The 26,396-nt window shown below is 45.6% G+C and overlaps 1 protein-coding gene across 1 annotated transcript; it reads right to left on the bottom strand.

The window, feature by feature from the left end:
* Positions 1-11,374: 11,374 nt before the first annotated feature.
* Positions 11,375-12,078, bottom strand: LOC109152121. The gene is made up of 3 exons (XM_019299695.1): positions 11,862-12,078; positions 11,708-11,819; positions 11,375-11,666 (listed from the first exon to the last, which is right to left on the bottom strand). The coding sequence occupies exons 1-3, from the start codon at positions 12,076-12,078 to the stop codon at positions 11,375-11,377; spliced, it is 621 nt and encodes a 206-aa protein (XP_019155240.1).
* Between the last annotated feature and the right edge of the window lie 14,318 nt (positions 12,079-26,396).

Below are 26,396 nucleotides of genomic sequence, written 5' to 3'. Positions count from 1 at the left end.
CAGTACGTATCTCTTCTCCTTGATCTAGTTTTCACTGGAAATACACCAAAAATCGTACCCCCTGGCGTACGCCCATCCAAGAGGCCGTCCCAACCTGCTCTGCCTCTTTTTAACCCCGTTTTCTCTCATTTCTACATGGTTTTGACCCATGGTTTAGCCCTAGCTTTCTCTTTCACTTCCTTTCATATTGTAGTGTTAGATTAGGTTTAGATTTAGGTTCCTTAACATATTTCAAGCTTGTAATCAAGGATTCCACACTTGGATTCCAAGATTTACCATCCATTTCTTAGTGAATTTTTCTTCTCCCTTTTATCTCTTTATCTTGCAATGTTTATGCTTTACATTTATTTTTTTGTGTTCTTTATGCTATTGAATCATGAGTAGTTAGTTTATGGACTTGAGTTAGGGTTGTATTATCTAGCTTGATGCTTGATTTGTGATTATTGCAAAAAGGGGAAGAACTCTAACCTAGGGTTCTTGAGTTTATGAAGGATTTGTGTTTGTATTTTGTTAATGCTTGGTGTACAACATTCATTGACATATTTTGGAGGATTCTTGGCCTCAATGAGAGTTGGGTTAAGATTCCAAGTCACTCCTTGCATAAACCCGATTTTTCCTATGAAAATGGGGGAAGTTGGGGGCTTTTGATGCTTTGTGTTCTTGAAGAACTTGGAGTTGATTCACCACGAGAGTGGGGAAATTCCTTGTTCTAATCCTTGTTAATTTGCTCATGTAAGTGACTTATAGACTAGGATTCCTACGTGCATCCCCTCTATTCATTGGTTGTGTGATTTTCCCCAATCCTTCGGTTGTGTTATGTATCTAGAAGATAATGCTCCGTAGCTTGAGTCCTATTTCTTTATTTCATGTTTACATCTTGTTAATATGTGTTTGTGCTACTTTGTTTAGTTACCGTAGCCTCAATCTCGTTATGATTTGCTTAGCTTCTTGTTGATTTCCTTATACTAGTGCCTAATTTCTTGTAATTGCATATTGCGTGCCATATCCCCCATGTAACACCCCGTGTTACGGCCCCTAAAACCAATTAATTAATTAACCCATAGCCCAAGAGAAAGAATAAATTATAATAATTAATTAGGGAAAAAGGCCCACCTTAATCCATGGGCCCTTATCCCTAAACTCAATCCTTAGTTCCAAAAGAAATAGAATTAGCAAGCCCATAATATTAGTTCCTAACTAGGACTCCTAAATATATAAATAGGGGACTTAAGGGGCACCTAGAAACCCCCCACCACAAGAATAACGCCCACCACCCCAAAGAGCTCCAAGAATCCCCCTAGAAGAAATCAAGAAAGCAAGAAAGCTTAAAGAAAGACCCTTCATAGCCAAGGAATTAATTAAGGCTAAGAGGTAACCCATGTCTCAACAAAACCTATTTTCATAGCTATGATTTCCCCCGTAGGATTTCCCCATATTATTGTGTATTGATGATTTGCGATATTATTATTGATGATTGATGGGATAATTCCATGGGTGATCTTGATATTGGGAGATTCTTGATAATTATGATGTTCTTGATGATTATGTGGAGTTCTTGATGTTTATATGTCATTCTTGATAATTGTATATGCTTATGTGTTATTTGCACCGAATCTTGTAATTGGAGGACGAATCGTATTCTTGTGGGTATAAAAGTGATTAGAACCCCAGGTTGTATCGTATGATATCATTCTTGGTTTATCGGGTGGGAAATTGCATGTTTGGGGTGTCGATTATGTTAGAAAAGCATGATAGGTTATGTGCCGTATGTTTCTCGTATTTGATCCGTTAATTGACTACGTGTTGATCGTTAATTGCGTTGTAAAGTGTCTAAGCATAGTTTCGGGTTCCACAATGGTTCCCGGGGCGTTTTTTGTGATGAAAAGAGTCAGTGGGGGGTAGGTGGGGGTAGGGGACCCGCCACCTATCCGCGGCCAAGTCGGGCAGTCCCGGCAGCGGGAAGCCGGCGGGCGGGCAGCTGCCCGCCGGGCACCCGCTGCCCGGAACAGTGCACGCCGGCGGGCAGCCGGCGGGTGGACCCCCACCCACCGGCTACCCGCTGGAAAATACCCCAACCCGGGGTCTCGGCTTCCCCGTTTGATGTTTCCCCGACCCCCGTGGTGTCCCAACGGACTCCGTCTATCGTGCCTATGTCTAGTTTGATATTTCGGGTACCGTTCGTAGGTTGTATGAGTCTTATATATTGCATGCTAGTTGAATTGGTATCTCGCTGACCTAGGTGAAAGGAGTATGAACCCCTTAGGACTATTCTTAGCATGTGAAGGATCACGCATAGGTTTTGTTATACGTTTCCTCCCCTTCCCAATGTGTTAATGTGGGTTGCATGTGCTTGCTACATGTTATGTGTGCGTGTCACCCCGAATTGGTTGAGATCAATAGGGCTATACGGGCAGTCGGGTGGGCTGAGAACCATACCGGCTGTTAACCAGGCTGGTAGAGACCGGTCAGGTATATAAATATTATATAGGACTAAGTTCCACTATACGGGCAGTCGGATGGGCTGAGAACCATACCGGCTGTTAACCAGGCTGGTAAAGACCGATCAGGTATATAAGTATTATATAGGACAAAGGTCCACTATACGGGCAGTTGAATGGGTTGAGAACCATCCCAACTGTTAACCAGGCTGGTAGAGACCGGTCAGGTATATAAATATTATATAGAACTGCGGTTCATTAGTCGGTTGCGATCGGCTCCTCCGTAATGTGAGACGGGGCAGGGTGCTGCGGGGCCGCGTCAGAGCTATATGCGCTGACCCTCATGTATGGGCATGCGATTGGTCCTGTGGCGCCAACAAAGTGTGCTATGTGATGAGATATGGATGAGTGTGTTTATGATTATATTGGGGGATGTGACTATGGGATCTATGCTGGGGATTGTTTACATTGGGTTATGATTATTAATTGTGCTCAGCTCTATCTGTCTTGCCTGTGGAGGATTGTATACGCCTGTTATAACTGTTGCTTGTGTCTAGCCTTATCTGTCGAGTCATTCCCGGTTTTAAAAGCTAGAGTCTCGTAGGATATATCTTCATTCTTCAAAATGGTTTTCGTATATCTATATATATCTCTATATGTAATGTATTTCAACACGTTGGAGTGGGTTACCAGCATCTCTCGCTGAACAGATATATTTGGCTTTCAGGCACAGACGAGTAGTTCACTGGAGCGCGCTAGAAGCCTGGACGTAGCTTAGATAGTTTTTCCCTTTCGGCCTGCGTGCCATGATTTAGTACTGATATTATTTGAGAATATTAGTCAGCTAGCCTGTGCACCTGAGTTCTCTAGCTCAGGTGTGGCGTAGCACCCCATACTCTTGTACTATGTTTTGGGATTCAACGAGATCTCACCTTTATTTTATAAGTTTTAAATATCCTGAAAATCGGGGGTGTTACAGTTGGTATCAGAGCCTAAGTTTGACCCTAGGATAAGACTCTTAAAACCGGACTTTAGGACAATAGGCTCGAACTCTAAGTATCTAGGAACATAAGATTCAGGAATCTTAGGACACGCGGTGAGATTGTGAAACCCACACATAACCTCCCTTACCTGGAGAAAACTTTTCCCCATTATCACAAAGAAGGACACCAAGTCCCAATTTAACGTTCTTATAAACATTGACCCAGGAAGACGACATCATGGCACCCAACAGAAGACAATCAAGGACTCCAGAACCCGCCGCGCACGACCCCCTAACCAAAACGCTACAACAACTAACACAAGTCGCCCAAGCACTAAGCAACGTAGCTCTCCGCAGCGACAGGCCCCCACCACCTCCGTCAAACGCGAACACCGACTTCGCCCGACAAGTCTCTAACCACCGACCACCCACATTCTCTGGAGAGGAGGATCCCGTAATTTTGGAAGAATGGATCCGAACCCTTGACAAAATCCTCGGGTTAGTGGAATGCCCAGAAGAACGCCGCGTGGAGATAGCCTCGTTCTACTTCGGACACGAGGCCGATCTCTGGTGGATCCACGAGGGTCCCACTTACCAATAAGAACCGGGGTTCAACTGGGAACAACTCAAAACGCGACTACGAGAGAGGTTCTACCCAACACACGTGAGAGCGTCCATGTACGAGGAGTTTCTCCATCTGAAACAAGGGACAGCTACCGTTATGGAATACCACAAACGATTCCTTGAACTAGCACGCTTCGCACCCGAACTTGTCCCCACCGAGGTAACCAAAATAGAGAGATTCGTATCGGGCCTCAACTTTGAAGCCCGAAAAGCACTAGTGGTAAGCAGACCTCGGACTCTCAACGAGGCTAACTCCAATGCCGCTAATCTCTACCGAATCCAACTACTCCAACGCGGGGTTCAGGAGCAATGCGGAAGAGGAACCCCGGAGGAGGGGCACCACCAGTAAAAAGAACAAGAAGCGACGCCAACACGAGACCCGGCAACCCGACCAACCAAAGGCCACCTCGGGAGAACAACGACGCTAGCGCCAGGGGCTTTCCTTGCCCGAAATGCAACAAGAACCATAGAGGCAAGGATTGCATGGGCAAACCCTTGCGATGCTTCAACTGCGGAGAAGAAGGACACAAGGCCTTCCTTTGCACCCAACCCCAAAGGCCACGCACTACCACCATGGGACAACATGGGGGCACCACTCATCAAGGAAACTACGGCGCTCCCGGAAAAATATTCGTCATGAGCCGCACTCAAGCCGACCTCGGGAATGAGGGCAATCTCGAGGAAGGGAACCTAAGCCCAGAAGACGAGGACCACGCAAACCCCGTGGGAGAAAGCCAAGAAGACGAATTCTGCCTAGGTTAGGTTGGCAATTTCTTGTAATCACCTTCGTGGTAGAACTACTTACTTAGCTTAATTACTTGGAAACATTATAAATAAAAGATTAGTTCATAATTCGGTTCTATTTGCAAACTAGCCAAACCTCACCACTAGAAGCCGAAATAAGGAAAAAGACAAAGGCTCCATCATCAAAAAGCCTAGTGTTACCAATGAGAATTGAACTCTTAACCTCCCACTTACAAGACCAAGGTCTTGACCACTAGGCTAAAGGTGTTTCTTGAAACCTTAAGGGAACACCCCCTTCTTAAAGCCCCCTACAAATCCCTAAAACCCACAAAATCCCCAAATCAAAAACCCTTCTTCTTCCTCTTCTTCTTCTTCTTCTCCCTCACTTTCTCCCCTTCCCTCTCCTACACACCTCCCCGCCACCCCAAACACCGAACCAGCAGCCCCATTCGATCGCCGCCCACGGCCGGAGCCGCCATCGACCGCCCAGACGGCGCCCCACCGCACGCCGACCTCACCGCCGGAGGATGCCCGCGACGCCAGCGCCGCCCGCCACCTGCCCGAGCTCCACCCGCTGCCACCACTGCTCGACGCCACCGAAAACCACCGCCTCACCTCGCCAAGCCAACACCGGAGCCCAGTCGCCGCCGCCTCCCTCGCAACAGAGCCGCACCACCAAAGACCGCCGGAAAAACGCGTCGGAGCCCCGCCGGAAAGTCACCGGAAAAACTCGCCGGAAAACGTCACCATCAAGCGAAGCATCACAATGCCAAAGAAGCCCCTCGGGATCCGCACCTCGGAGTGGAGCAATGCCGATTACATCGTAATCGGAGGTAAAGCACTTGAACCCGACCAATTCTCTCCGGAATTGGTTGATATGCTTAAACATCAAGGGCTCTTAGATACTTACCTCGCCATTAAAGGGGATACATACCCCGACTTGGTGAAAGAATTCTACCAACACCTTGTGGCCACCAAACGGGGGTGACAAAGTAGAAATCACCAACAAGGTCCGTGGCAAGGAAATTGTGCTTTCCGAAGGCCGTTTGGCCAAGCTCTTGAAATTGACCGCCACGGGTGTGTCCAACTATGACCGGAAGGGGTGGATTGATACCCAAACCACGGGGCACAAGGACTACCTCGGGTACCTACTCGGAAAGGAGGACGGGTTCACCTCGGCCACTCGACCAAACCGAAAGTGGCTATCGGCGGAGCAAAAGATATTGGTTATGATTGTAACCGATAGCCTCTTGCCCACCAATAACAAGAGCAAGGATGTGGGGAGCTTGGAGTGCACCTTTGCTTACTTCTTGAAACACAAAATCAATTTCAATCTGCCGGCCCTCATGCTAAAACACATGGAATTTTGCAAATCAAGCAACCGGCTTAGCCTACCCTACGGGATGATCCTAAGTTGGATCATGGAGAAAAAGGGGGTGGACCTAAGCCACACCGAGGTCAAGACTGCAAATGGCATGGTCTTTAACGCCCAGAACCTACGCCGCAATGATATCTTCTACACCGAGGGAGGACATTACCTCACCCTCGAAGAAATTTGCCAAAAACCCGAGGATGAACGAAGAGAATTGGTCGACCAATTAGACATTTCCAACAAGAAGCTCAAACGAGCAATGCAAGATCGCGGAATCCTGGAGGGAAATGAGGACAAGGAGGAAGATGACGAACCCAACCCGTCGGTGCAACCACGATCAGGAGGGAACCCAAGGGAGCAAAACGAGGGCTCAATCAATGAACGCATACTCGCACAGCTCAACCGGCAAAACCAAATCATGGAGGAAGGGTTCTCATCCTTGATCCGTACGACACGCGCACTAGATCAGAGGGTGGCAGCAATCGAGGCCACCTTGGGCACTCGCGGGACGTCCAGCTCAGGAGCAGGAGACCGAGGTAGACCCAAAACCTTTCTATCACAACACCACCAGAAATCCAGTCTACCCCAGATAAGGCAAAAACGTGGGGCCACATTCCTAACCGGGAGGCCAAGATGCGGAATGCCTAGGGGGTGAAAGAATGGATTAACGCACCAGGCTTCGGGGACGAAGCCCCTCGTAAGGGGGGGAGAGTGTAACACCCCGTGTTACGGCCCCTAAAACCAATTAATTAATTAACCCATAGCCCAAGAGAAAGAATAAATTATAATAATTAATTAGGGAAAAAGGCCCACCTTAATCCATGGACCCTTATCCCTAAACCCAATCCTTAGTTCCAAAAGAAATAGAATTAGCAAGCCCATAATATTAGTTCCTAACTAGGACTCCTAAATATATAAATAGGGGACTTAAGGGGCACCTAGAAACCCCCCACCACAAGAATAACGCCCACCACCCCAAAGAGCTCCAAGAATCCCCCTAGAAGAAATCAAGAAAGCAAGAAAGCTTAAAGAAAGACCCTTCATAGCCAAGGAATTAATTAAGGCTAAGAGGTAACCCATGTCTCAACAAAACCTATTTTCATAGCTATGATTTCCCCCGTAGGATTTCCCCATATTATTATGTATTGATGATTTGCGATATTATTATTGATGATTGATGGGATAATTCCATGGGTGATCTTGATATTGGGAGATTCTTGATAATTATGATGTTCTTGATGATTATGTGGAGTTCTTGATGTTTATATGTCATTCTTGATAATTGTATATGCTTATGTGTTATATGCACGGAATCTTGTAATTGGAGGACGAATCGTATTCTTGTGGGTATAAAAGTGATTAGAACCCTAGGTTGTATCGTATGATATCATTCTTGGTTTATCGAGTGGGAAATTGCATGTTTGGGGTGTCGATTATGTTAGAAAAGCATGATAGGTTATGTGCCGTACGTTTCTCGTATTTGATCCGTTAATTGACTACGTGTTGATCGTTAATTGCGTTGTAAAGTGTCTAAGCATGGTTTCGGGTTCCACAATGGTTCCCGGGGCGTTTTTTGTGATGAAAAGAGTCAGTGGGGGGTAGGTGGGGGTAGGGGACCCGCCACCTACCCGCGGCCAAGTCAGGCAGTCCCGGCAGCGTGAAGCCGGCGGGCGGGCAGCTGCCCGGAACAGTGCACGCCGGCGGGCAGCCGGCGGGTGGACCCCCACTCACCGGCTACCCGCTGGAAAATACCCCAACCCGGGGTCTCGGCTTCCCCGTTTGATGTTTCCCCGACCCCCGTGGTGTCCCAACGGACTCCGTCTATCGTGCCTATGTCTAGTTTGATATTTCGGGTACCGTTCGTAGGTTGTATGAGTCTTATATATTGCATGCTAGTTGAATTGGTATCCCGCTGACCTAGGTGAAAGGAGTATGAACCCCTTAGGGCTATTCTTAGCATGTGAAGGATCACGCATAGGTTTTGTTATACGTTTCCTCCCCTTCCCAATGTGTTAATGTGGGTTGCATGTGCTTGCTACGTGTTATGTGTGCGTGTCAACCCGAATTGGTTGAGATCAATCGGGTTATACGGGCAGTCGGGTGGGCTGAGAACCATACCGGCTGTTAACCAGGCTGGTAGAGACCGGTCAGGTATATGAATATTATATAGGACTAAGTTCCACTATACAGGCAGTCGGATGGGCTGAGAACCATACCGGCTGTTAACCAGGCTGGTAAAGACCGGTCAGGTATATAAATATTATATAGGACAAAGGTCCACTATACGGGTAGTTGAATGGGTTGAGAACCATCCTAACTATTAACCAGGCTGGTAGAGACCGGTCAGGTATATAAATATTATATAGAACTGCGGTTCATTAGTCGGTTGCGATCGGCTCCTCCGTAATGTGAGACGGGGCAGGGTGCTGCGGGGCCACGTCAGAGCTATATGCGCTGACCCTCATGTATGGGCATGCGATTGGTCCTGTGGCGCCAACAAAGTGTGCTATGTGATGAGATATGGATGAGTGTGTTTATGATTATATTGGGGGATGTGACTATGGGATCTATGCTGGGGATTGTTTACATTGGGTTATGATTATTAATTGTGCTCAGCTCTATCTGTCTTGCCTGTGGAGGATTGTATACGCCTGTTATAACTGTTGCTTGTGTTTAGCCTTATCTGTCGAGTCATTCCCGGTTTTAAAAGCTAGAGTCTCGTAGGATATATCTTCATGCTTCAAAATGGTTTTCGTATATCTATATATATCTCTATATGTAATGTATTTCAACACGTTAGAGTGGGTTACCAGCATCTCTCGCTGAACAGATATATTTGGCTTTCAGGCACAGACGAGTAGTTCACTGGAGCGCGCTAGAAGCCTGGACGTACCTTAGATAGTTTTTCCCTTTCGGCCTGCGTGCCATGATTTAGTACTGATACTATTTGAGGATATTAGTCAGCTAGCCTGTGCACCTGAGTTCTCTAGCTCAGGTGTGGCGTAGCACCCCATACTCTTGTACTATGTTTTGGGATTCAACGAGATCTCACCTTTATTTTATAAGTTTTAAATATCCTGAAAATCGCGGGTGTTACACCCCAATCCCCTGAGGACGATATTTCACACCCGAGCTCACATCTTATTTTTGCTACTACATCAACTGTGAATTTCTCAAAGAACACTTAATCATGCTTGGAATTCAAAATAACATGCTCTGTACACTTCATCAATTGAAATCTGACTATAATCTCCATGAATCACAAAATACACTTTAGGCATGCTCTTCTAACAAAACCTAAACACTTAGTGATCATGCTTCTCTATTTAACAATCAAATAACATCATACAGATCACATAGGCAAAACCAAGTCTGATGCTTCTCAAATAACATTACTATAACTCAATTGCTTCTCAAAATCTACCACAAAATGCTCATTTCTAATCCAAACTCAACGAAAACAAAGTCCAAACGTGCGTCATGACGGCCCCAAGGTACCAAGCCACAAGGGCCCGTGACACCCGATCTGAAACAATATGTAGCTGAGCCACAAAGGGCTCGGCCACTGCACAGGTAACCATCAACGGACCTAGCGGCGGGGCTACCCCTAGCCCCGCCGCTTGGAACCGTTCGGCGGCGGCCTAGGTCCACGGCCCTTGCCTAGGGCCGTCTAGCCACGGCTCTAGCTAACGGCTCCCCTCGTGGGCCGTTGGCTAGGCCCATGACTCTCACTGGTGCACGCTGAGTTGTGCACCAGAGGCTTCTTCTTCACCTGTAAAGCATTTGCAGACAAAATTCCACTTCCAAATCATCCCCAACACATTATACAATATCAACAAGTCATATAATAGCTCAAACACACAATAATCTAACATTTCTACTCATTTTTAGCTACAAAGCAGTGACTTCACATAGTCAAAAAGAGATTGAAAATCCATGTGGTTATACCTTTAACCGTGCTCCAAAGCCAAGCACTCGAGGAACCTGTAGATCAACCAAATGATTCCATAAACACGTCTGTCATTTAAATACTCTTATTAAGACATATAATCATCATTTATTCATTGTCAATCTGGATTCAAACCTAGGTCCTCTCCGTAACCAACCAACACCTTGACCATTCCACCACACTGACCATTAATGACTAACTTAGCAACTAATCTTTATTAACATTACTAATCATCATTATCCTCCATTAAATCATTAATCATCCTTACCTTTATCAATAATCCATCATTCCATGTTCTGTCATCTTCATTCCCTCGCCAAGCATAAACATGCTTTACTCACCTAATCATGAACCAATAATCATAACATTATCATTGAACAATCAACACCACATCACTAAACTTCATTAACATCATCCAATACATCACCTTCAAACCAAGAAGAGTTGCACAGTCCGATGCTGCCGGAAAGGATCCACTGCCGGAGACCCCACTGCCGGAGCTGCTACGCTGAGAAACGGAGGAGGTCCCCACCTGCTGCCGTCCTCTCAGTTGGTCGCTTCTTCGCCGGAGAAGACTGCCGTCCACGACTGCTACTGATCTGCCGAGCTAACGTAGGGGAGGGAGAGACGAGAATAGAGGAAGAGATGGGGATGTTGATCTGGTGGGTTGTTCTCTGGGCCATATTTTAAGTTTTTGTGACCCTGTTCTAATAAATAAATGTGGCCCTACAAGATCACAATTTTAAAAATCAATACATGTAAGTTTCGAACCTTTGACCTCCAAATTAAAATATAATAAATACAAATTCTCACCATCTCTTCATGAAACCTTTTAAATTCAATTGAAAACTTTTAATTTTTATTTCTAAACTAACTATGTAAAAATTAAATATTGGACCTTTAAAATTTGGGGCCCCTCTAAAATTGGGGGCACTGTGCGATAGCCCAACTTGCACAACCTAAAATCTGGCCCTGGTTGTTCTCTTTTGTTTGCAGCAATGGTGAAGAAGGTTGAGGATGTGTGTGTTACTGCTCTTAGGAGTTTGGAGATAGAAATTGAAAGAAAGTGAAAGAAAAATCTGGAATCTCATTCAACCCATACACTCTGCGTCTGTTTACATTTTAAAGAGGAGAAAAAGGGTAAAAAGGTAAGCATATAACAACTCTAACCGTCTATCCTTGCTACGACGTCGTCTGACGACTTCTTTATTTCCAAACCTTAGCTAATCTGTAACATACCCCATCCCATCAGCAAATCCTTGTCCTCAAGGATCAAATTCTGGAAACTGTGCCTTCAAGTGGTGATACTCTTCCCATGTAGCCTCCTCCGGTAAAAGATTTGCCCACTGTACAAGAACTTCAACTACAGCAGCATTGTTTTTCTTTAGGATCCTCCTATCCGATATAGCAACTGGTTCAGAAAGCAACTGACCCTCAGGACCAACTAATGGTGCTTGTAACTGTGCTGTGGCATTACTTCCTACCTTCTTTTTCAGCTGTGACACATGAAAAACGGGTGGATTAGAGTCCCCGAAGGCAACTGCAACCTGTATGCTACTGCACCAATTTTCTCAAGGACTTGGTAAGGTCCATAGTACTTGGAACACAGCTTGAGATTCCTCCTGATGGCTACTGAAGATTGTCTGTAAGGCTGAAGTTTGAGGAACACCCAATCTCCCACCTGCAATGTCCTTTCAGATCTGTTTCTATCTGCATAAAATTTCATTCTCTGTTGTGCCTTCTACAAATTACCTCTCATCACAGCTAAGAAGGACATTCTCTCTTGAACCCACTGTTCAGAGCTCTCATCAATAGCTCTAGCAGAAGCATTGACAGCAATTTGAGGGGGAGGGTAGCCATACAAAGCCTGAAAAGGCGTAGATTGTAGAGAACAATGGAAGTTCGTGTTATACCAGTGTTCAGCCAAGGCAATCCATTTAATCCACTGTTTTGGTTTATGAGAGGTCATACATGTAACACCACGTGTTACGACCCCTAAAACCGATTAATCATTTAATCAATTACCCAAAAGAAAGAATTAAATTACAGAAATTAATTAGGAAAAGGCCCACCATAGTCCGTGGGCCCTCATCTCTAAACCCAACCCCTAGTCCTAAAAGGATTAGATCCTAAATAAGACCCTTAGATATATAAATAGGGAACCTTGAAGGCACCTAGAACCCCCACCACCATAATCTCTCACCACACCAAGAATTCCCCTAGGAGAAATCAAGAAAGAAGAAAGCTTAAAGAAAGACCCTTCATAGCCAAGGAATTAATTAAGGCTAAGAGGTAACCCATGTCTCAACAAAACCTATTTTCATATCTATGTTTCCCCTCTTAGGATTTCCCCCATATTCTTATGCGATTGGTGATTCGTTATAATGATCTTGATAATTGGTGTTATAATTCCATGGGTGATCTTGATGTTCTTGAGAGGTTCTTGATGATTAAATGGTGTTCTTGATGTTCTTGATGATTATGTGATGTTCTTGAGGATTATATGATGTTCTTGATGCTTATGTGTTTTTCCTACCGAATCTCGATATTGAAAGATGAATCGTGTTCATGTTGATTTAAAAGTGATTAGAACCCTAGGTTGGATTGTGGAATTCGTATGGTATTGTTCTTGATATATTGGGTGGGAATTCGCATGTTTTGGGGATTGATTATGTTAGAAAAGCATGATAGGTTATGTGTCGTATGTTTCTTGATTTCGATCCGTTAATTGCCTACGCGTTGTTGTCAGTTGCGTTTGAAAGTGTCTAAGCATGGTTTCGGGTTCCACAAAGGTTCCCGGGGCGTTTTTGGTGAAAAAGAGTTAGTGGGGGGTAGGTGGGGGTAGGGGACCCACCACCTACCCGCGGCCAAGAAGGGCAGTTCCGGCAGCGGGCAGCCGACGGGCGGTGTAACACCCCGTGTTACGGCCCTCGATCCCGGATTAATTATTAAATTAATCCCATCAATAATAATTAAATATGATTTAATTCGGTTAGGTTTCCTTTAATTAATTAATAAAGGTCCACCATGAACCGTGGACCCTTGCCTAAATTAGAGTCCTAAGCCTATTAGGAATAAAGAAAGTAAACCCTTTACTATTCAGATTCTAATTAGGAATCCTAGACCTAGTTATCTATTAGGAATAAAGGAAGTAGGCCTTTTACTATTCAGACTACGATTAGGATTCCCTTTAATTAATTAATTAATATGGCCCACTATGGACCATGGACCCTTATCCCTAAACCCAATCCTTAGTTCCAAAAGGAATAGAATTAGCAAGCCTATAATATTAGTTCCTAACCAGGACTCCTAAATATATAAATAGGGGACTTAAGAGACACCTAGAACCCCCCACCACAATAAACGTTCCACCACCCCAAAGTGCTCCAAGAATCCCCTTAGAAGAAATCAAGAAAGCAAGAAAGCTTAAAGAAAGACCCTTCATAGCCAAGGAATTAATTAAGGCTAAGAGGTAACCCATGTCTCAACAAAACCTATTTTCATAGCTATGATTTCCCCTTAGGGTTTCCCCCATATTATTGTGAATGGCGAAATTATGGTAATTATTATTGATGTTGATTTGATGATTCCATGGGGAATCTTGATCATCTTGATATTGGGAGTTTCTTGATAATTATGATGTTCTTGATGATTAATTGGGATTTTGATGATTTGTGTTGTTCTTGATGATTATGATGTTCTTTGTGATTAATTGGCATCCTCGATGTTTATGTGTTATTCTTACCGAATCTTGCAATTAGAAGGTGAATCGTATTCTTGTTGATATAAAAGTAATTAGAACCCTAGGTTGTATCGTATGTTATTATTCTTGGGTTATCGGGTGGGGAAATCGCATGTTTGGGTGTTGATTACGTTTAGAAAAGCATGATAGGTCAGGTGCCGTTCGTTTCTCGTATTTGATCCGTTAATTGTCTACGTGTTGTCGTTAATTGCGTTGTAAAGTGTCTAAGCATGGTTTCGGGTTCCACAACGGTTTCCGGGGCGAAAAGTGATGAAAAGAGTCAGTGGGGGGTAGGTGGGGGTAGGGGACCCGCCACCTACCCGTGGCAACTTCGGGCAGTTCCGGCAGCGGGCAGCCGGCGGGCGGGCAGCTGCCCGCCGGGCACCCGCTGCCCGAAACAGTGTTGGCCGGCGGGCAGCCGGCGGGTGGACCCCCCACCCACCGGCTACCCGCTGGAATTTGTCCCCCCTCGGGACCCCGGCTTCCCCGTTTGATGGTTCCCCGATCCCCGTGGTGTCCCAACGGACCCCGTTTGTCGTGCCTATGTCTAGTTTAATGTTTCGGGTACCGTTCGTAGGTTTATGAGTCTATTATATTGTATGCTAGTTGAATTGGTATCCCGTTGACCTAGGTGAAAGAAGTATGAACCCCTTAGGACTATCCTTAGCATGTGATGGATCACGCATAGGTTTGTTATACGCTTTATCCCCCTTCCCAATGTGTAATGTGGGTTGCATGTGCTTGCTATGTGTTATGTGTGCGTGTTGCCCCAATTCGGTTGCGATCGGATTGGTTATCCTGAGCTGCGGTTCAGAAGCCGGCTACAGTCAGATGGGAATTCCTGGCTGTAGTCGGATGACGGTATCCTGGGCTGCGGTCCAGAAGCTGGTTGTAGTCAGATGGGAATTCCTGGCTGCAATCAGATGACATTTTCCTGAGCTGCGGTTCAGAGACTGGCTGTAGTCAGATGGGAATTCCTGGCTACAGTCAGATGACACACTCTCTTGGGCTGCGGTCCACTGTTTGGTTGTGATCAAACACTATGATGAGCTGCGGTTCATCGGTCGGTTGCGATCGACCCCTCCGTGTTGCGATACGGGGCAGGGTGCTGCGGGGCCGTGTGAGAGCTATATGCGCTGACCCTCATGTATGGGCATGCGATTGGTCCTGTGGCGCCAACAAAGTGTGCTATGTGTTGCGATATGGATGAGTTGTGATTATGAGTGCCTTGGGGGAATGTGATAGTGGGATTTATGTTGGGGATTGTTTATGTTGGGTTGTGATTATTGTTATGCTTTGCCTCATCTGCCTTATCTGTTGTGAACTTTATATGCTCGTTATAACTGTTACTTGTGTCTGGCCTTATCTGTCGAGTCATTCCCGGTTTTAAAGCTAGAGTTCATAGGATATATCTTCATGCTTAAAATGGTTTTCGTATATCTATATATATATCTCTATATGTATTGTATTTCAACGCGTTGGAGTGGGTTACCAGCATCTCTCGCTGAACAGATATATTTGGCTTTCAGGCACAGAAGATTAAGTCACTGGAGTGCGCTAGAACTTAGAAGTAGATAGTTTCCCTTTTGGCCTGCGTGCCACGTTTACGTATTTACGCTTTGAGGATATTAGTTAGTTAGCCTGTGCACTTGGGTTCTCTAGCCCAGGTGTGGCATAGCACCCCGAACGCTTGTATTTATATCTTGGGATTTAATAAGATTCTACCTTTATTATAAGTTTTAAATGTCTTGAAAATCTGGGGTGTTACAGGCGAGCAGTTGCCCACCGGGCACCCGCTGCCCAGAACAGTAATACCGGCGGGCAGCCGGCGGGTGAAGCCCCACCCATCGGTTACCCGCTGGAATTTCCCACACTTTGGGACCCCGGCTTCCCCGTTTGATGTTCCCCCGACCCCCCGGGGCGTCCCAACGGACCCCTCCTATCGTGCCAATGTCTAGTTTGATGTTCGGATGCCGTTCTTAGGTCGAATGAGTCTTGTATATTGCATACTAGTTGAATTGGTATCCCTTTGACCTAGGTATAAGAAGTATGAACCCATTAGGAGTATTCTTAGGTGTGGATGACCACGCATAGGTTTCGTTATACGTTTCCCCCTTCCCAATGTGTTAATGTGGGTTGCATGTGCTTGCTATGTGTTATGTGTGCATGTTACCCCGATTTGGTTGAGATCAATCGGGCTATACGGGCAATCGGATGGGCTGAGAACCATACCGGCTGTTAACCAGGCTGGTAAAGACCGGTCAGGTATATAAATATTATATAGGACTAAGGTCCACTATACGGGCAGTTGAATGGGTTGAGAACCATCCCAACTGTTAACCAGGCTGGTAAAGACCGGTCAGGTATATAAATACTATATAGGACTAAGGTCCACTATACGGGCAGTTGAATGGGTTGAGAACCATCCCAACTGTTAACCAGGCTGGTAGAGACCGGTCAGGTATATAAATATTATATAGGATAGAGGTCCACTATACGGGCAGTTGAATGGGTTGAGAACCATCCCAACTGTTAACCAGGCTGGTAAAGACCGGTCAGGTATATAAATATTATATAGAACTGCGGTTCATCGGTCGGTTGCGATCGACCCCTCCGTGCTGTGAGACGGGGCAGGGTGCTGCGGGGCCGTGTCAGAGCTATATGCGCTGACCCTCATGTATGGGCATGCGATTGGTCCTGTGGCGCCAACAAAGTGTGCTATGTGATGAGATGAGAAGGACTGATGATATGACTGTTATGGAAACGTGACCATAGGGCTCTTGCTAGTAATGCTTAATTGTGATTAATGGTCGTACTTATCTATAACTGTGTCCTATGTGAGAATTGTATATGCTTGATTATGACTGTTGATTATGTGTACCCCTATTTGTCGAGTCGGTTCCCTTATTTGAAAGCTAGAGTCTCTTAGGATATACCTTTATGCTTCGAAATGAATTTTCGTATATCTATGTATATATCTATATGTATTGTATTTCAACGCGTTGGACTGGGTTACCAGCATCTCTCGCTGAACAGATATATTTGGCTTTCAGGCACAGAAGATTAAGTCACTGGAGCGCGCTAGAACTTGAAGCGTAGAAGTAGATAGTTCCCCTTTCGGCCTGCGTGCCATGATTATGCATTTACGCTTTTGTGGATATTAGTTAGTTAGCCTGTGCACCTGAGTTCTCTAGCTCAGGTGTGGCATAGCACCCCGAACTCTTGTATTATGTTTTGATAATTAATAAGATTCTACCTTTATTATTTAAGTTTTAAAAAGCCTCGAAAATCTAGGGTGTTACAGTTGGTATCAGAGCCTAAGTTTGACCCTAGGATAAGACTCTTAAGACCGGACTTTAGGACAATAGGCTTGAACTCTAAGTATTTAGGAACATAGAATTCAGGAATCTTAGGACACGCGGTGAGATTGTGAAGCCTACACCTAACCTTCCCTCGCTTATCCCTCCGCTTATTGCATTAAGGTAAGAATGCAAAATAACATCGACCTATGAACACCAGGATGGCACCGAAAAGAAGACAGGTTGGGACACCAGAATTCCCCACTCAAGAATTCCTGACTCAGAATCTACAACACCTGGCCCAAATTGCCCAGGCACTGAGAACAACCGTTCCCCAACCTTTATCAACAAACGAAAACTTGGAAATCCACCACCAAGTCTCGGCACATCAACCACCCACCCTCTCGGAGAACGAAGACCCCACGACCCTCGAGGAATGGATCGGGACTTTCGACAAGATATTCAGAACAACCAAATGTCCCGAGAACCACCAAGTAAGAATCGCCTCCTTCTACTTCAGGCACGAGGCCGACACCTGGTGGGCTCACGAGGGACCCACATGCGAACATAACCATGGATTCAACTGGGAATCCCTAAAAACACGACTACGAGAACAATTCTATCCCAATCATCTAAGAGCCACCATATACGAAGAGCTCCTCCACCTAAAACAAGGTGCAACCTCAATCACAGAATACTACCAACAATTCCACCGACTGGCTCGCCTCATCCCCGAGCTTATACCCACCGAGAGGATCAGGATCGAGAAATTCATAGCAGGCCTTGATCCCGAGTACCAAAAAACCCTGGCCACACAAGAACCAGGAACCCTCGGGGAAGCCTATGCCAAGGCATCCCAACTACAACAAGTGTCAAACCAACCCCGGGAGACACACCTGGGGTACAAAAGGAAATCTGAAGGAAATCACATAAACTCCACCCGTGGGCCTAAAAACCCCAGGGCCGCCTCACCTCACCAGGTCACAACACCAACCATTCAAGGAAGAATCCTTACTCTAAGCAAAGCCAGGATCGGAGATAGCAACATAGTCTCCGGAACCTTCCTGGTACACGCCACCCCCGCCACTATATTATTTGACTCAGGGGCTACCAACTCGTTTATAGCAACTGAGTTTGCCACTCAGCTCGGCCTCAACGCCAGCACCAAGGTCCGACTTCAGGTCAAGGTGGCCTCCGGCGAGATCCTAAAATGCGACCGCATGTACGAAAATGTAAGGATTACCATACAAGGGGTGGAATTTCCCAGCGACTTAATCCGATTCAAACTGGATGGGGTACAGGTGATTTAGGGCATGGATTGGCTAGGGAAATACCAAGCACAAATCCTATGCGGAGAACAAAAAGTGGTCCTACGGGGGCCAAACGGTAAGAGAGTGTCATACCGTGGGACCCACCGGGAAGCCGGGATCAAATTGGTGAACATGATGAAAATGAAGAAATACCTAAACAAGGGAAGCGAGGCCTTCCTATGTTCGGTCGAGGACCTCAAACACCAAAACCCCCGAACCACAAACCATTCCAGTGGTAAACGAATTCACCGACGTCTTCCCGGACGAAATCCCCGGGGCACCCCCAGCCAGAGAAGTCGAGTTCACCATAGATCTCGTACCGGGCGCTGCCCCGATTTCTAAACCACCCTACCGGTTGGCACCAAAAGAAATGAAGGAACTGAAAACGCAACTACAGGAATTGCTAGACAAGGGCTACATCCGTCCTAGCACCTCCCCATGGGGAGTGCCAGTGTTGTTTGTTAAAAAGAAGGATGGAAGCATGCGCCTGTGCATCGACTACAGGGAACTTAACCAAGTCACAATAAAGAATAAGTACCCCCTTCCCCGAATCGACGACTTGTTCGACCAACTTAAAGGGGCAGGGGTATTTTCAAAAATTGATCTAAGGTCCGGGTATCACCAAATACAAGTGGCCAAACCGGACATTCAGAAAACAGCTTTCCGGACACGTTACGGCCACTATGAATTCACAGTAATGCCCATCGGACTCACCAACGCACCTGCCATATTCACGGACCTCATGAATCGAGTATTTCGACCCCACTTGGATGACTTCGTCACTGTATTCATTGACGACATCCTAGTCTACTCCCGAAATAAGGAAGAACATGAAAGACACCTCCGCATAACCCTGCAAACTCTAAGAAAGCACCAACTATACGCCAAGTTCTCTAAATGCGAATTCTGGAAAGACAGTGTGGCCTTCCTGGGCCACATGATATCCAAGGAAGGAATTAAGGTAGACCCCACCAAAATCCGTGCCGTTAAGGAATGGACCACACCGAGCTCACTCACAGAAGTCCGAAGCTTCCTGGGCTTGGCGGGCTACTACAGGAGGTTTGTACCCGACTTCACCAGGATAGCCCAACCCCTCAACAAACTCATGAAAAAGGAAACCCCCTTTCGATGGGACAACGACTGCATCTCGGCCTTTCAAGAATTGAAGGATAAGCTAACCACGGCACCCGTACTCGCCATCCCCTCCGGGGAGGAAGGATTCGAGGTCTTCAGTGACGCATCCAAAAAGGGATTGGGGTGCGTGCTAATGCAAAAAGGCCGAGTAATAGCCTACGCATCCAGGCAGCTCAAAACCCACGAAGAAAACTACCCCACCCACGACCTCGAACTAGCCGCTATCGTGTTCGCACTAAAAATTTGGAGGCATTACTTATATGGGGTGCAATGCAAGATTTACACGGACCATAAGAGCCTAAAGTACATCTTCACCCAGGAAGACCTAAACATGAGACAACGGAGGTGGTTAGAACTCTTAAAGGACTACGACCTGGATATCCAATACCATGAGGGAAAAGCTAACGTTGTGGCGGATACCCTAAGCAGGAAGGCTAACCACTCCCTCAACACCACCTGGATCCTACCGGACCAACTGTACAGGGACTTCCAAAGACTGAATTTGGAAATAATAAAGCAAGATCAAATCCACCCCGACGTCCACTTGTTCAACACACAAGTCATACCTACACTCTTCGAGGAAATCAAAATAGGACAACAGCAGGATCCGGAACTAGATAAGATCCGCCTCGACCTAACCCAGGGGAAGGAAGGACCCTTCAAAATACACGAAGACCGGCAAGGATAAGATTTGGGTCATAGTGGACCGACTAACCAAAACGGCGCGATTCATCGCCATGAAGGAAACGTGGACAATGACACAACTAGCCCAAGCCTACTTGAGCCGAGTAGTGAATTATCACGGAGTCCCCCGAAACATCGTGTCCGATAGAGACTCCAGGTTCCTCTCACAATTCTGGAAATCACTGCAATTAGCCTTGGGAACACAACTAAAACTAAGCACTGCCTTCCACCCCACCACGGACGACCAAACCGAGAGAACCATTCAGACTCTCGAAGACATGCTAAGAGCATGTGTGTTAGACTTTCAAGGGACATGGGAGGAACACCTAGACCTTATTGAATTCTCATACAACAACAGCTACCACGCGAGCATTCGTATGGCGCCCTACGAAGCTCTATACGGAAAAAAGTGTAGAACCCCCTTATGTTGGGAAGACATGGTCGACCCAATAACACTAGGGCCCCAACACCTACAAGATACCATCACCAAGGTCAAGCACATCCGGGAAAGGATGAAGGCTGCCCAGGACCGCCAGAAGTCCTATGCCGACCTAAAGAGGAAACAAGCCGAGTTCAACACCGGGGACAAGGTCTGGTTGAGAATCTCGCCCACACGAGGGGTGATGAGATTCGGAAGGAAAGGGAAGCTCAGCCCTCGATTTATCGGCCCCTATGAAATCATAGAAAGAGTTGGGAACCTAGCCTATCGCCTCGCTCTACCCGTTGAACTAGAACGAGTACACAACGTATTCCACATATCCCAGCTAAAGAAATACGTACACGACCCGAGCCACGTGCTTCAACCCGAGGTCATGGACCTCGACGAGTCACTAGTATACGAAGAAAGACCCGTGAGAATCCTGGACACCAAGACAAGAACCACCCGTCGCCGAGCCATAGAAATGGTGAAAGTCCTCTGGACCAACCATGGGACCGAGGAAGCAACGTGGGAGCTCAAAGACACAATGAGGGAACGCTACCCCAAACTTTTCACACCAGGTAACTAAGAGGAAGTCACTCGGCAAGGACCAAGCTTCGGGGACGAAGCTTCCCGTTAAGGGGGGGAGAGTGTAACATCCCGTGTTACGACCCCTAAAACCGATTAATCATTTAATCAATTACCCAAAAGAAAGAATTAAATTACAGAAATTAATTAGGAAAAGGCCCACCATAGTCCGTGGGCCCTCATCTCTAAACCCAACCCCTAGTCCTAAAAGGATTAGATCCTAAATAAGACCCTTAGATATATAAATAGGGAACCTTGAAGGCACCTAGAACCCCCACCACCATAATATCTCACCACACCAAGAATTCCAAGAATTCCCCTAGGAGAAATCAAGAAAGAAGAAAGCTTAAAGAAAGACCCTTCATAGCCAAGGAATTAATTAAGGCTAAGAGGTAACCCATGTCTCAACAAAACCTATTTTCATAGCTATGTTTCCCCTCTTAGGATTTCCCCCATATTCTTATGCGATTGGTGATTCATTATAATGATCTTGATAATTGGTGTTATAATTCCATGGGTGATCTTGATGTTCTTGAGAGGTTCTTGATGATTAAATGGTGTTCTTGATGTTCTTGATGATTATGTGATGTTCTTGAGGATTATATGATGTTCTTGATGCTTATGTGTTTTTCCTACCGAATCTCGATATTAAAAGATGAATCGTGTTCTTGTTGATTTAAAAGTGATTAGAACCCTAGGTTGGATTGTGGAATTCGTATGGTATTGTTCTTGATATATTGGGTGGGAATTCGCATGTTTTGGGGATTGATTATGTTAGAAAAGCATGATAGGTTATGTGTCGTATGTTTCTTGATTTCGATCCGTTAATTGCCTACGCGTTGTGGTCAGTTGCGTTTGAAAGTGTCTAAGCATGGTTTCGGGTTCCACAAAGGTTCCCGGGCGTTTTTGGTGAAAAAGAGTTAGTGGGGGGTAGGTGGGGGTAGGGGACCCACCACCTACCCGCGGCCAAAAAGGGCAGTTCCGGCAGCGGGCAGCCGGCGGGCGGGATGCTGCCCACCGGGCACCCGCTGCCCGGAACAGTAATACCGGCGGGCAGCCGGCGGGTGAAGCCCCACCCACCGGTTACCCGCTGGAATTTCCCACACTTTGGGACCCCGGCTTCCCTGTTTGATGTTCCCCCGACCCCCCGGGGCATCCCAACGGACCCCTCCTATCGTGCCTATGTCTAGTTTGATGTTCGGATGCTGTTCGTAGGTCGAATGAGTCTTGTATATTGCATACTAGTTGAATTGGTATCCCTTTGACCTAGGTATAAGAAGTATGAACCCATTAGGAGTATTCTTAGGTGTGGATGACCACGCACAGGTTTCGTTATACGTTTCCCCCTTCCCAATGTGTTAATGTGGGTTGCATGTGCTTGCTATGTGTTATGTGTGCATGTTACCCCGATTTGGTTGAGATCAATCGGGCTATACGGGCAATCGGATGGGCTGAGAACCATACCGGCTGTTAACCAGGCTGGTAAAGACCGGTCAGGTATATATATATTATATAGGACTAAAGTCCACTATACGGGCAGTTGAATGGGTTGACAACCATCCCAACTGTTAACCAGGCTGGTAAAGACCGGTCAGGTATATAAATACTATATAGGACTAAGTTCCACTATACGGGCAGTTGAATGGGTTGAGAACCATCCCAACTGTTAACCAGGCTGGTAGAGACCGGTCAGGTATATAAATATTATATAGGACAGAGGTCCACTATACGGGCAGTTGAATGGGTTGAGAACCATCCCAACTGTTAACCAGGCTGGTAAAGACCGGTCAGGTATATAAATATTATATAGAACTGCGGTTCATCGGTCGGTTGCGATCGACCCCTCCGTGCTGTGAGACGGGGCAGGGTGTTGCGGGGCCGTGTCAGAGCTATATGCGCTGACCCTCATGTATGGGCATGCGATTGGTCCTGTGGCGCCAACAAAGTGTGCTATGTGATGAGATGAGAAGGACTGATGATATGACTGTTATGGAAACGTGACCATAGGGCTCTTGCTAGTAATGCTTAATTGTGATTATTGGTCGTACTTATCTATAACTGTGTCCTATATGAGAATTGTATATGCTTGATTATGACTGTTGATTATGTGTACCCCTATTTGTCGAGTCGGTTCCCTGATTTGAAAGCTAGAGTCTCTTAGGATATACCTTCATGCTTCGAAATGACTTTTCGTATATCTATGTATATATATCGATATGTATTGTATTTCAACGCGTTGGAGTGGGTTACTAGCATCTCTCGCTGAACAGATATATTTGGCTTTCAGGCACAGAAGATTAAGTCACTGGAGCGCGCTAGAACTTGAAGCGTAGAAGTAGATAGTTCCCCTTTCGGCCTGCGTGTCATGATTATGCATTTACGCTTTTGAGGATATTAGTTAGTTAGCCTGTGCACCTGAGTTCTCTAGCTCAGGTGTGGCATAGCACCCCGAACTCTTGTATTATGTTTTGATAATTAATAAGATTCTACCTTTATTATTTAAGTTTTAAAAAGCCTCGAAAATCTGGGGTGTTACAATACACCTCAAGTAAGTTTCTATGCATCTATTAACTCTTTCGGTCTGCCCATCGGTCTGGGGGTGATAGGCTGTGCTTAAACTTAGCTTAACCCCCATCATTTTAAAGACTTCTTGCCAAAATTTCCCCACAAAAATCTTGTCTCTGTCTGTGATAATGCTCTATGGTAACCCATGCAGTTTATAAATGTTATTCATGAACTCATTTGCCACTTCCACTGCAGTAAAGGGGTGTGAGAGGGTCACAAAGTGCCCATACTTAGTCATCCTGTCAACAACAACCAGAATCACATCTTTGGTTCCTGATCTAGGTAGACCTTCAATGAAGTGCATGGTGATATGACACCAGGCTTGTTCCGGCACAACTAGGGATTGCAGCAGTCCTGGGGGATGGATGTTTTCCCCTTTATTTCTTTGACAACTATCACAGCTTGCCACATATTCCTTTACTTCCTTGATCATATTTGGCCAATAGAATATAGATTTAACCCTGTGGTGGGTTACCTGTACACCCGAATGCCCCCCAGTAGCTGAGTCATGTAGTTCTGCAACAATCTTGCTTCTTAAGCCATTTGCTGGCCCTATGTACATTCTCCCTTGGAATGTAATAATCCCCTTATTTACTTGTAGATCTGGTTCAGTCCCCGGAGCTGTCAACACACTTACCAACTTCTCTTGGGCCCAAGGGTCCTGATCATAGCTCAACAATACCTCCTCCAACCAAGCAGGTTTTACCACAGAAATAGCTAAACATTCTCCCTCATCCCCAATTCTTCTTGATAGGGCATCAGCAGCTTTGTTCTCAATTCCCTTTCTATATTGTATGTTGTAATCCAATCCTAGGAGTTTGGTGAGTCCCTTTGCTGAATTATAGTAGTCACCTTCTGTTCCAGCAAGTATTTGAGACTGTGGTGGTCAGTCCTAATCACAAATTTCCTCCCTTGTAAGTAGGGTCTCCACTTATCCACAGCATTTATAATTGATAAGTACTCCTTCTCATATATTGACATGCCCAAATGTTTTGGACCCAAGGCTTTGCTATAGTATGCTATTGGTCTCCCCTCTTGCATCAGTACTGCACCAATTCCCTTGAAGCTTGCATCTGCATCCACTACAAATTCTTTATTAAAATCAGGCATGGCTAAGACAGGTGCTGCACAAAGAGCATCCTTCAACTGTTCAAAGGCCTTTTGAGCCTCACTACTCCATTGGAATGCATTCTTTTTGAGTAGATGGGTCAAAGGCTTACTGATTTCTCCATATCCCTTGATAAACCTTCTGTAATACCCTGCAAGTCCCAAGAATCCTCTAAGCTTCTTGATAGTGTTCGGCACAGGCCATGATTTGACTGCATCCACCTTAGCAGGATCAGTAGTTAATCCTTCAATAGTGATGAAATGCCCCAAATACTCCACTCTATGTTGACAGAAAAAACATTTACTCTTCTTAGCATAGAGGTTGTTTTCTCTCAAAATCTGAAATGCTGTGGTCATATGTTCTGCATGCTTCTCTAAGCTGGAACTGTAGATCAATATATCATCAAAAAATACCAATATAAACTTCCTTAAGTAGGGTAAGAATACATCATTCATGAGAGCCTGAAAAGTAGCAGGCGCATTAGTTAGGCCGAAGGGCATAACAACAAACTCATACAACCCTTGATGTGTTTTAAATGCAGTTTTATATTCTTCTCCTTCTTTCATTCTTATTTGATGATAGCCTGCTCTCAAGTCCACCTTGGTAAAGTATTTAGCTCCTGCAAGTTCAGAGAAGAGGTCTTCCACCAAGGGAATTGGGAATTTATTCTTGACTGTCATAGCATTTAAAGCTATGTAGTCCACACAAAATCTCCAAGTTCCATCTTTCTTTGGTACTAGCATTACTGGAGAGGCAAACGGTGATGTGCTAGGTATTATAGTCCCGGCTGCCAACATCTTGGCCACCATCTTTTCTATGATGTTCTTTTGCTCAAAACTGTATCTATATGCTTTCAGATTCACAGGCTGGGCAGCAGGGGTTAAATTGATGGCATGATCATGTCTTCGTCGGGGTGGAAGGGATTTAGGTTCCTCAAAAATATCAGAGTACTGATCTAGTACTTGTTGGATTGTAGGCTCAACAATCTCCAAGGATTTCCTTTGCTTCAATAGAGTTACAGTAAGCATCCCCCATCTCCTCACTCACAGTGTCACTTTTAGGTTTGCAATGTATGAGAAATCCCATGGCTCCTTTCTTGAACCACTTTTTGGTCTGTTTGGTAGTGGCCTCCCTAACTTCAGGGTTTTTAGTCAGTCCCTTAAGTGTGATCCATTCCCCATTCCTCTGAAATGATATGCTAAGAGGTCTTGTATTCAACTGTATAGGGGCAAATTCATCAACCCAATCCATCCCTAGCACCATATCACAGCCCCCCATTTTCAACATTCTGCAATCCTTGCTGAATTTGTGCCCTTGTACTTCCCATTTAAATTCACAACATGCCTCATCACACCTCATCTTTTGCCCATTAGCCACCGTGACTGTAAGGCCTTTAGTTGGGTATGTTTTGAGCTTCATATCTTCTACTACTTGGGGGT

This window comes from Ipomoea nil, unplaced genomic scaffold (genome assembly GCF_001879475.1).
Source record: "Ipomoea nil cultivar Tokyo-kokei standard unplaced genomic scaffold, Asagao_1.1 scaffold2387, whole genome shotgun sequence".
Lineage (NCBI taxonomy): Eukaryota > Viridiplantae > Streptophyta > Magnoliopsida > Solanales > Convolvulaceae > Ipomoea > Ipomoea nil.
This window is presented reverse-complemented; position numbering and strand designations above follow the sequence as displayed.